The sequence below is a fragment of the Haliotis asinina genome, chromosome 4, assembly GCF_037392515.1.
Source record: "Haliotis asinina isolate JCU_RB_2024 chromosome 4, JCU_Hal_asi_v2, whole genome shotgun sequence".
NCBI classification, from domain to species: Eukaryota; Metazoa; Mollusca; class Gastropoda; order Lepetellida; family Haliotidae; genus Haliotis; species Haliotis asinina.
This window is the reverse complement of record NC_090283.1, coordinates 11,105,938-11,118,619: the sequence shown is the minus strand read 5'-3', so window position 1 is coordinate 11,118,619 and position 12,682 is coordinate 11,105,938. Positions and strand designations below refer to the sequence as shown.

At 38.2% G+C, this 12,682-nt stretch overlaps 1 protein-coding gene across 6 annotated transcripts in view; it reads right to left on the bottom strand.

Moving 5' to 3' along the window:
* Positions 1-1,926: 1,926 nt before the first annotated feature.
* The window catches only part of LOC137281271 (disks large 1 tumor suppressor protein-like), a 285,708-nt gene continuing 274,952 nt past the window's right edge, over positions 1,927-12,682 (bottom strand). For 2 of the 6 annotated variants that reach the window (XM_067812423.1, XM_067812425.1), the window contains 7 exons: positions 10,875-10,907; positions 8,903-8,950; positions 8,497-8,598; positions 8,032-8,204; positions 6,965-7,077; positions 6,468-6,559; positions 1,927-5,607 (listed from right to left, as the gene is read on the bottom strand). In XM_067812423.1, the coding sequence (XP_067668524.1) occupies positions 5,501-5,607; positions 6,468-6,559; positions 6,965-7,077; positions 8,032-8,204; positions 8,497-8,598; positions 8,903-8,950; positions 10,875-10,907 (668 nt within the window). In that variant the 3' untranslated portion in view covers positions 1,927-5,500. The remainder of the gene's footprint in view (positions 5,608-6,467; positions 6,560-6,964; positions 7,078-8,031; positions 8,205-8,496; positions 8,599-8,902; positions 8,951-10,874; positions 10,908-12,682) is intronic. The other 4 variants (XM_067812424.1, XM_067812426.1, XM_067812428.1 and 1 more) reach the window with 3 other exon arrangements.

Sequence of the window (12,682 nt, the reverse complement as noted above, 5' to 3'; positions counted from 1 at the left end):
AAATCTCTGAATTTTAAAAGCATTTCAAAAACATTCAAATTAAATTCAATCAGTTCCTTGTCAGGTCCACACTTCACATGATTATGGAACCAACCATTTACACAGAAAACTGGTTCTGGGACACGAAATCAAGTTACATTATACCGAAAACAATTTCGCTTGACATGCTGGATTTTGTACTACATCAGGCCAGTCTTCATGTATCAACACACTCATTTACTTGTGTATGGTCTACTCACAGTTGAACTAACTCCTAGTGGCAAGTTCAGATTGTCGGTGTAACTTGGGCAAGGGACATAACTCCAGCAGCCCGGCACATCCCTGGTACACATAGACATCAGTAGCATAAAATCCTTCATATTTGAATGTAACTGTAATAAATTACTCTTAAATTTATTTTGACTTTTCAGGAAAGCAGTTATGAGTTTGTATACCAACGTTAATTAAGAAATGCGTAAACCCAGTTTTAACAAACGTTTGTACTATATGTTGAAATTATGGTCAAGGGACAAGGAAGGAACTGCAACATGTACATCTGATTATTCCCTTCTGTTAGAGGCATATAATCTGTATATATCCAGCCTAGGTATATAATCTGTATATATCCAGCCTTGAAAACTTGTGATGTCATGCAGTGTTTTCCAATCCATCAGGCCTATGAGGTAGCCTAGTGGTCATAGAGCTGGCTCATCACACCGGAGATCTGTGTTTGAAGCTTGTTTCTGGTGTCCCTGCTGTGATATTGCTGGAATGTTGCTTAATCAGCGTGAAACTCACTCACTCACTCACTCACTCCCTTTCTCCAGGTTTCCATGGGCATGCTACCCCAATACAGTCAGTCTGCCCCTAGGTCTGCGGTGTAATAAGCCAATTTATACAACTATGAAAAACACACACGCATTCAACAGCCGTAAAAGTACAGAATAACTAGAAACGCTAAATCCATATGCAGCAGCTGGCCATACAACTTCCCCAAGTTCTGCGCTCAGATTTGAACCACAGACCATCAGTGCCCAAGTAGGATGCCTTGTCCACATGACCACAGAGATTAACTCAGTCAACAAGCTGACCTGGCAATGTAAGGATGTCATTTGTGGGATGACTCCATGCTACGTATAGAATGGGGTACCATCACTGCTCTAGCTACTTATCTATTTAGATTACATCAAGGCTTACAAATCAACAGTCTTCCAGAAATACATATATAATAAATCTTCATATTTTGCATGAACAATTTTCAAAGCAGGTTCTTGACGCAGTGAGCACAAAATATTGTCTGTAACAAACATCTCATAGCCACTACAATCCTGGGCCCCGTTTCACAAAGCTCTCGTAAGCCTAAGATCTCGTAACTTTTCTCGCAGCATCCGCAGCTCCTGTGTTACAGTATAGGAGGTACAATGGCTACGAGAAAACTTACGAGATCTTAGGCATACATGAGTTTTGTAAAACGGGCCCCAGAACAGCAGGACCCTATTTAACAAAGCTCTCATAAGCATAAGAGCTTGTAACTTCAGTTGTTGCATTCATACTATGTTCGAATGCTACAGATCCGTGACGATCCAGCGTAAAACAGGCCTTCAGCAACCCATGTTTGCCACAAAAGGCGACTATGCTTGTCGTAAGAGGTGACTAACAGGATTGGATGGTGAGGCTCACTGACTTGGTTGATCTGTCATCAGTGCCCAATTGTGCAGATCGATGTTCATGGTGTTGATCACTGGATTATTTGGACCAGACATGATTTTTTATAGACCGTTGCCATATGATAGAATATTGCTGAATGTGACATGACATCGTGTTTTTTGTCATTGCAGTCATAATTCCTATTTAACAGTATATAAGGTATGAATACTACGAGAGCTTTATGAAATAGGGCTATGGCCTTTTATCCACAGCAACAAATTGATAAAACACAACAAGTTGTGAAATGTGTAGTATCGGCAGTTTATTTCTTGAATGCCTACACTCCTTGTTAACAGATTTGTACAGCTAACATCTTCCACACGACATACCTCAATCCTATAGAGGACGGAGCTGTACTACTTACCTAAAGACTTTACAGTGAACATGCTAGCCTCCTTCGACAAATCAGGGCTCTATTTCTGTACAATAACTCGCCCCAAAGGTCAAGAACAATGCCAGAATTGCACATTTTAGTTTCTTCTGCCTAACAAGACACACTAACGCTACTGATAAAGTTATTCATTTTTACAGCAGTAAAATTTCGTGATTTACTTAAAGCACTGATATTTTTTAGAACAACTAAATTATGTAATAATATACTTCCAAACTCAGAAAAAGTAATTAGTAGCAAATATTTTTTCTCATCTAAAATAAACATTTGTAAACTCCCTAATTTGAGAATCTATAGAACAAATGTGAGTGATCATTTTCTTACTTTAAGCAATGCCATTTTAGCATCGATATATTCCCAAGCGCTAATAATTTCAAATATTTACAGTTTTGGTCACATGACTATTATTACTGTACTCCATCAAAATACAATTTCACATAAATAAATTTTCTATTTTTATGATATAAATAACCTCACTCACATCTCTATAGAGAACATATAGGATTTCCCTGTATCATTTCTGTAATTCTTGATCATTTGACAAGGGTTGGGCAATTCTGTGTTGACGCTGATGACTATCCTTACTATTCGAGTAGCAGCAATTGTGAAAGTTGCATGGATATCACTATCCTGCACAATTATACTTTCAGTAATGTACAAAAAAAATTATTGCCTTGATGGGATCAATAAAGATCAACAAATATGATTTTCGTAATTTTTTATGTACAAATTGAATTCCAGTGCCATCTTTAATAATGCCAAAAGTGCCATGCACAAAAAAGCATCAACTCTCCTCATACATATGCACTATACTTATTATAATGCCCAGCATTATAGAGAGGATACAGAGTCATGATATAACCTGCGTATTGTCCAACCCTTGTGTCACAATAGAGAGATACACTGTGTATAGGCGGAGGTGAATCATGAGAGTTGACTGTATGACACAACAAATATCGATGTGTGGTATTTGATATCAATGATATGATAACATGCCGTCGGGAGATCTGCTTAAAAAGTAATCCTGGTTGGTGATAATGAACCGGTTCTAGAACCGAAAGAAAAACTTTCAGGTGCAAAACCGAAACCACCCCAGGAGACTCCCAAAGCAAACAAGACATGGATAAGACAGAAATTACTATTCCTGCAATACCCTCTCAGTGACAAAGAGAGATGTACGGTAGACATATACAGACAAGTAACGAAAAAAGCTACATGTACAAAGCTGACTACAGGTAAGGGAGACGACCCTCTTGAAAACGTACATACATACCACTTAAAACCGAGAACATGTACCAATGTAGGCTGTAGAACTTGGCTGATATCCTGTACATACACTTGCTTCTTATACACAAAACAAAGATTTGTGGTCTCTTTGTAGTGAGGGAGTGGGCCAATTATTCCGATACCTTCTACTATAGCTGGTCTATTGCCAGTGCAACTTTCACGTATGACAGTTTAGCATCCTCATACCATAAGTCACACTGAACAGAAAATAGCAAGGGATGTTGTCTTGTTCCTCTGTGGGAAACTTGGATCCCTTGCACACATAACAGCTTATAAATCTGGACACATACCTGGCTGGACAATTTCAACCGGTTGAAACTTGACATAGCACAAGTTAACAAACCATTACTTTACATAACAATACATACTTTGTTGTTGTAAATGTTTTGTACAAATGTACATAACTTAAAGCACTAATTAGCAGACAAACACATCTACAAATTCCTGTCCACTCAGACCTGGTTTCTTAAATAATGGATAATTTTTCGTCCTTTAAGCTCTTTGTGTACAGACTAGCAAATCCTTGGAGTTGTTGCTTAGCAACCATATGCCTTGCCACCACAACAGAAATCAGCAGCATGCAGGAAATAACACAGAAAACTAGAGGTAGTCAAACCAGAATAAATAGTGGTTTATTTTCGCCAATAACTGACAGTGATTTTCAAGAGGGTCAGGTCAAGGTGAAGGTCATAATACATCTATACAGGCCTACATATGCTGTTCTTTAAATTGCAATATATATATATCAAAATGATACAGTCAAAAACAGCTCGCTAAACTAGTGTTTAAATAACAAAGCTAAAACAATGCCACCACAGGGCTGCTGACAATGGTGGAAAGCTAGACTGTGTAATGAGCAGGTAAAAATTAATGTAAAGTAAACAATGCTTCTGGGTCTCGATCCACTAAGCGATCATAACGTTACGAACTGTTGCAGCTCTATGTGTACCATAGGCTTACGAATGTCGTAGCACTATGAATGCTTTGTGGAGTGAGATCCTGCAAAATGTGCCATGATAGTGAATGGTCATAGTCTACTAAAAGTAATGACTGCGTGAAGCTCAACAAATAGTTATGAAAAACTGCAGTCATACGACAATCACTGATCACCATGACAACAGGAAATGGCATGATTCTATTCAGAAACTAAAAGCCAACTTGCAGAATAAGTTACACAGTTCTATCATAACCATTCATTCACTCATTTGATTAAAACCTACCATAGTTGCAGAGCATCACAAAAATGGAAATACTTGGGGTTGCCATGGATACACAAAAGTAACATCTTGCCATGGCAACGGTCATTGACAATTTTTACATACATCCCTTAATCACAGCAGTATAGGCCCAGTTTCAGGGTTTGTACATCAAAACAATACAATACCTTGTTGAACTTTAAAAATACTATGCATGATACACCAGCATTTTATGACGTTTTGATTTTCTAAATGATCTCAGAATGAAAGATGGAATTTTATCGTATCTTGGTTTGTGCAGGCTGCAGTTTGTTGAAACAGCTCATCAATAAATAATTTGGCGAGAATAGTGCTCCACACTTTCACTGCCGTGTGATAATGTGATGGGCTCGCAGATTCTTGCTATACCTTGCTCCGACAGTCAATAGCAACTAAATCAAGTCTTAAATAAGTAGTAATACATTTGTACACAAATTTGGTGACTGCAGGACACGTCTTGAGCCTGCATGTAATCTTACTTCTTTACTAGCACTTGACCTTTCTGACGTGGCCTGTCAATCATCAAGTTATTGTAAGTGTACACCTGGAAAAGGCCTTGAGTTCTCAGGAACTGAAAGTAGCAAAAGTGTACAGCTGAACTTCAGATTCCAACCATACATGGAGGAACAGGTGAGCAGCATCCAGGAAGATCTGGAGTCAAGGTCAAGGTCGTATGGTGAATGTTGAAAGCCACGATCAGATCTGCAGAGGAGAATCTTGAGATCACCATAGCAACAGGTCCGGTCGTCGTAGCAACAGTATTCCATCATTCCTACAGTATCACAAAGTCTCCGACAAAGAGATAATGTACAGCCTGAGCATCACCTATCAGTCACATGACTGTCACATGACTATCACATGACTGGAAGTTATGAGTTTATTTCCTCTAAGACGTAAGAGTTCAGAGTTTGTCTTTGGCTGGAACCCAGATTGTTGGTCCGGACTGGTCTCTAATAACCTCTTTCACTTTTGCATAGATCTCATCTGCAGTGTCGCCCTGGACAACAGCTGAAACCCACATCACAGAATTAGTCATCACATATTCAAATTAGAAAGAACAGATCTACATTTACAGATAAAGCATTTCAAATTCGGATTTCTTGGAAAGAATGATATACCGTAGCGTAAGATCCTTATTCTAATATAGTTGCTGGTGTTGAAGCCTTAGTAGGCAAGCATTGAATATAAGTATTTTAGGTATGAAATGAGCAAGTGACCAATAGCATTTGGCATTTTTAGACATTGGAAGTCAGATTACAGGTTCTTGTTTTCTTTCAAGTTCTTTCATACTTAAAAATATGATACAAGAACGTGTATTGAAACATTATACTCTAGAATTAAAGAAGTTGTCATCCATATATACTTGTTCTATCTGACTTCCAATGTCTAAAAATGCCAATTGCTATTGGTCACTTACTCATTTCATACCTAAAATCTTCAAAGAAAGTAGATTTAAGGTACTGTCTTTTTCTCATTGTTTACCCACTGGACTAAACACCAATCTGTAACCCAATGGGGCATTTGAACATATCATACAAAAATCGGCTTCCTGGGGAATATGAATGACATCACCTTCCTTTTCAGATCTTTGTGACAACATGGTGACAAATCTAATGACTTTACTCAAATTTCTGCACGAGTGTCACCAAAGCAATGACTGAACTTAACATATTGGCTATTAAAATGCTAAACGATTTCAAAACTTGCAAGATTTTATAGAAGCTGGTGAAAATAACAAGACACAGATTTTGTAACTTCTGCTGTCAACTCTGTAAAATCATGAAGATATCTTCCAGCATCTTTTGCCACCACTTTTGCAGCTCTAGAAGCATACAGTTACATGTCCCAACAGGTCGTGTTCCACCTACCTGTGAAATACTCCCCAAATTCCTGCTCCAGTTTCAAGGCTCGCTCATAGGTCTTCCTTGCCTGCTCATCAGTGATTCTCTTGTTCATCTCCCTGTCAACACAATGAGATGTTTGTTATTCACGTGAAGTTCATATGTTGTACATACCATGACAACAGCCTGTAATCATGTCTGGACCAGACCATCCAGTGACTGATACTGGCAGCATATGTATTTTTATAGTTATGTTTGTATTCAAAATATTTCAGGTATATCTGTAAATATAAGGTGACCTGGACCAAACAATCTGGTGATGAAGACTCCAAGATCTCATTAGGTACTGTTTTTTATACCTGTGTTTTACCTCATTAAAATTACCTCAAACCTGAAATCTGATTTGTAAACTTTTTGAGTTGCCAATTTGAAATCAATTCACAATGTACTGTATCTGTTGTTTGGATTAAAAATAAACTAATGTGGACAAAATGGCTAGATTTAGTTTACAATGTCAGCCTTACATGATGGAGTCGATGGACTTGGGTTTGATGAAGATTGCGATGGGGTAGAGACCTGCGACCTGCAGCCGCTTAATAGCGTTGCCACTCACATCCAAGATGCAGTGCTTCTTCTGCTTGGAAATATACAAACATATTTACTGTCACACATATGTAAAGGCGTGATAAACAAAACATTCTTCTGCTTGGAAATATACAAACATATTTACTGTCACACATATGTAAAGGTGTGATAAACAAAACATTCTTCTGCTTGGAAATATACAAACATATTTACTGTCACACATATGTAAAGGCGTGATAAACAAAACATTCTCCTGCTTGGAAATATACAAACATATTTACTGTCACACATATGTAAAGGCGTGATAAACAAAACATTCTTCTGCTTGGAAATATACAAACATATTTACTGTCACACATATGTAAAGGTGTGATAAACAAACCTTCCTCTGCTAGGAAATATACAAACATATTTACCATCACACATATGTAAACAAACAATGTTGCTGAGATAAAAATGATTACTGTCAGTGGAAACAATGTATTTACTTTCAGTGGATAACACTGTTATCTAACAGTGGATTAAACCGAAATATATCTGGGAAGTAACATGTGAATAAACAACAGAACATTTACTGTCACAGAGGTAAACATATTTGCAGTCAACATACTCTCCATCACAGAGGTAAACATATTTGCAGTCAACATACTCTCCATCACAGAGGTAAACATATTTGCAGTCAACATACTCTCCATCACAGAGGTAAACATATTTGCAGTCAACATACTCTCCATCACAGAGGTAAACATATTTGCAGTCAACATACTCTCCATCACAGAGGTAAACATATTTGCAGTCAACATACTCTCCATCACAGAGGCATACTAGTGTACTATGATAGGTAAAACGCACACTGTACGTTAAAGAGTAGTAAACACACTTGCTGAGGCTGGGCAAATAAACAGGAAATTACATGACGATCAACTGTGACAGTAGTTGACATGTTTACTGTTAGATGTAATAAACAGTCTGGTCACTGTGACCTCCATCTGAGATCTACACTTACATTTTCGGCCACTTCTTTCACCGAGGCCACACTTGTTCCATACAAGTTGTCGTTATAAACACCAGCTTCAATAAAAAGATGGTTCTGAATGTCTTTCTCCATCTGTTCCCGGGATGACACAAAATGGTAATCTCGTGCATCCTGCTCGTAGTCTCGTCGCTCCCGCGTTGTGTCTGAAGGAAGAAATTGTCAATCTACACCACTACTGACTGCTCACAACACAGGACATTTCCCATGAGTCCTTGCTCTCATAGTCATATTTTAGCGTATACAATAGCAGCCTTCAACTGGTTTACACTATTCACCCACTGCAGAATAGAACCCTGACTTTGTAGTGACAACAGCTTGATCCTTCAAGCTACCACAATCCGTAGTCATTTTTTTTTTTAAAAAAAAAAAGATGATAATTTCTTGATGTTATCACTTCTAGCTGATATATTTTACATATAACAGTTTGAGACTTACGAGGCACACAGCTGCCGAATTTGTCTGGGAATTCTGAGATGAGGTCATCGTTTATCCTGTCCTTGAGAGGCCCCAGGATAATCACAGGCCGCGTGTACCGCACTGAAACAATCAGACATGTTTATTACCTCACCTTGTTGGACTAATTCACTTGAACTGCTTCCATGACATCATTTGTTTGAATTCATCTTAATTCTTGATTTCCTTTTTTTTTGACAAAAAAGAACTTCACATTCTGTCTCCATACAAATCAACTGTTTTGTTTGTCATTTAAAACATTGGTGAATAAGAAAGGTGTGATACTTTCTCTGTTTCTCACAAATCATGTAACAGCCATAGCAATTTGTCCGTCCTTAACAATCATTGCAAGCCTCAAGAAAACAATGAAATGAATGTTTCTACTTACATTCCTGCTGAAGCACTGCTTCATAGGACAGAATAGGTTCATCTCCACCTGCAACAACATGATCAGATTGTACCAGGGTAGGTAGCCCTCTGACTGCATGTAATCTCTCCACTGGCCCCAGAGACACCTACAACTTGTTCAGTCACAAGGTGTCTGTTCATGATGAAACTTACTAATGATGAAACCACTTGGTACCGTAATGTGAAAATTGGGATTTGAACCCAGATCCTGGCAAAGCTGAGTATCTTTCTATGGCATGAGCCGTTGGGCCACCCGGTGATGAGGAATATGAGATGAGAGTACTGATAAAGTAAAACTTATGGCAGGAATTGCAACATAAATATATTTCTTTAGCAGAGGAAACTGGTTACATTTTGAAGCTGGGTTACATGTAACAAGAGGTCATTATAGTGATGTGTCCACATCTTACAGCAGACTGGAAATATGGCAGGGTGATTTGAAACTGAAAAGCTATTTCCAATATACTTGATGACATCCTGAACAGGATATAGGTAAGTTTGATGGTGTAATGAAGGAACAAAAGCTTCATAAAAATGTTAGTAAGAATTGAAGAGTTGAAAAGACATGCACAAATGTTGCGTTAAAGGGTAAGTGTTGAGGATTAAGGAGTGTTGTCACGTACAATTCTCATAAAAGGTGGTGAGACTAGCTACTATGTTTGCAAGGCAAAGCTTCAGCAGGTCATTGTACAATACACATCCTTGCTACACGGCATGATAAGAGATGGAAAGAGGTCTTCCGAGCACGATAACAGGCAGATGGAGGTCTTTCCTAGCATGATAACAGGGGGATGGAGATCTTCCCCAGCATGATAACAGCTGGATGGAGGTCTTCCCCAGCATGATAACAGGTGGAAGGAGATCTCCCTAGCATAACATGCAGATAGAGGCCTTCATTAGTGTGATAACAGATGGAGGTCTCCCCCAGCATGATAACAGATGGAAGGAGGTCTCCCTAGCATGACAACAGGCAGATGGAGGCCTTCATTAGTGTGATAACAGATGGATGGAGGTCTCCCCTAGCATAACAGGTGGATGGAGGTCTTCCCTAGTATGATAACAGGTGGATGGAGGTCTTCCCTAGCATGACAACAGGCAGATGGAGGCCTTCATTAGTGTGATAACAGATGGATGGAGGTCTCCCCTAGCATAACAGGTGGATGGAGGTCTTCCCTAGTGTGATAACAGATGGATGGAGGTCTTCCCTAGTGTGATAACAGATGGATGGAGGTCTTCCCCAGTAGGAGGATGGAGGTCTTCCCCAGCATGATAACAGGTGGATGGAGATCTTCCCTAGTGTTTTAACAGGAAGAGGGAGGCCTTCCCTAGTGTGGTAACAGATGGATGGAGGCCTTCCCTAGTGTGATAACAGGTGGATGGAGGTCTTTCTTCCCTAGTGTGATAACAGGTGGATGGAGGCCTTCCCTAGCAAGAGAGAGAGAGAGAGAGGGGGGGGGGGATGAGGGAAGGAGAGAGAGAGCATAGAGTGAACTGATGGAGGTTACAAAGGGGTGGACTGACAATGGTTAATGGTTCTATCAAGGATTGGCTTGGAATGGTTGAAGTTTAGCAAATACAGATGAGGCAAATCCATCTTAAAAAAAACCCCACAAAGTACACAAGGTTGGCTAACATTTCAAAGTGGGTTGAAAAATAACATAATACTCAATAGTAGTAAGAGATCAGTGTGAATAAGTTGTAAGTTCTTAAAAAATCCACATTGATTCCTAAGAGTGCAAGAGTTCACTGCATCAACTTCAGGTTTTCCAGAAGTACAGATGTCAAGCAAACAGTAGCAAGAATGTGTATTATCGTAGAACAATCCGGTTAGCGCAGCCATGCAAGTATGCATGCCACATTTAGATTCAAGGAGATGCAGTATCTCCAACAAGAAGGTAGTGGGTTAGTGGTAGTTATCCCCCTTGGTTGAAGGTCGCTGAAGCTTTACTTACGATAACTAGTGTCATTGTCACTTGCTACGCTTCCTGTGGGGAGAACGAACATGCCATGAAGTACACAACATACATGAAAGGTGGAAGGAACTGTCTCAAAACTCTTTGTGTTCTTTCAAAGTAAAAACATACAAATAATCTCAAAATATGAACTTCTAATGCTATTAAAATCAAGAATAATAGGACTCAGATTTTTTTCCAGAATAATCTACATAGGCTTTATTCAAAATTTATTATTTCTAAAGAATAATAATTTGTCATTGTGTATGTTGATCCTAATGGAAAGCATACTTTGAAATAACAAGTGTAATGTTTGAGACAGTCTGCAGGGGAATATGATAGGAGGCAATGGAACCCATATGATCTCTATCTATGGTGTAAGTACCACACAATGCATCAGGGAACATGTGTGATAGGGCGAACTGATGAGATCAGCCCTTTCCTTAGGGAAAGACCATTTCATATTCTGGTGTTGAATAATAATTTGAAGGATTCATGGAAAATCTTTGAACAGTCAAGTTTTCCCCCTTTTGAGACAGATAAGTGAATACATAAACCACCAGACTATGTCACTGCCTTTTGAGCAGAGGAAGAAACATAACGCAGTTTCAAAAATGATACGGGTCTAAAAGAAGAGATTTAACCAGAATATCTGATGGTCAGCCCCTAATGATGCTCATTAATATTTCAAATGTATCATGGGAGGGGCAACAAACAAGGCTTTAATGCTTTAAACATGATGGAAATCACATCAGGAGCATTATCTACCCCAGACTCTCACAAAACCCCAGTCACCATTATCCTGATGTAATGAACTATTCTTGAATAATATAGCTGTAACTCTTTTCACTTTTACTATAAGTGTTATTACTATTGCTACTATGTGACCTATGAAACTATATTCCTCATCAAGTTAGTCACCATGTCACGGTGTCACTGATGATAAACAAGGATTAGCACAACATGAAAAGTAAATGTTTTAAAACATGGCAAAAAATTCAATTTTTCAACAAATAAAGCAAAGTGTCACCCTTCGAACTAATGAATATATTTAAAATATATATTCAGTATTGGACACAAAGCAACATGAAAAGTCCCACTGCAACAAATCTTAATAAATAGAAATGTCACATAAACATTTGATGACACCATCAACATTTCACCAACACTCGACCAGACAAACCTCCCTGAACCATTAATGCACTGGGGCTGTTTCAGTAAGAAGCTTATATTTCAAATTTCACACCAAAGGCATACACAGTAATTTTTTGAGGATATGAACATTTTCCCCTAACAATGTTACTTTGGCATTCCAAAAATCAAATGTTGAAAATATCATAGCCGAAAGAAGTGATTTTTGTATTACAGCTGAAATTTGTTTAGAAATTTCAAACTCATATCCTCAAATATGAAACTAAATAAATACCTGCACCAAAACTAACTAAAACTAAATGACTACATCTACAGAAGCAAACCCTCATAAAGGAGGTATTAAACACAAGTTACCTTCTGTGAAGCAGAGAGCAACAAGTAAATGGGATTTGTTAGTAAAGACACAGACAGGGGAAGCACAACATAGTACAGTATTATAGTACAGTATCATTGCACAATTTTACAGTACATAATTATTATAGTACCTGCAGCATGTATTACAACTTACACTTTAATTCATTTTACATATTTTATTCAATAAGAAGTCAATTATTATTTTTTTCTTTTAAATATCTAGCTACAGTTCACCACAAACAACATCTAACTATTTTAAAAAATATTAATGCTGAACTTTTTCTCAAATGCTTAACTACATT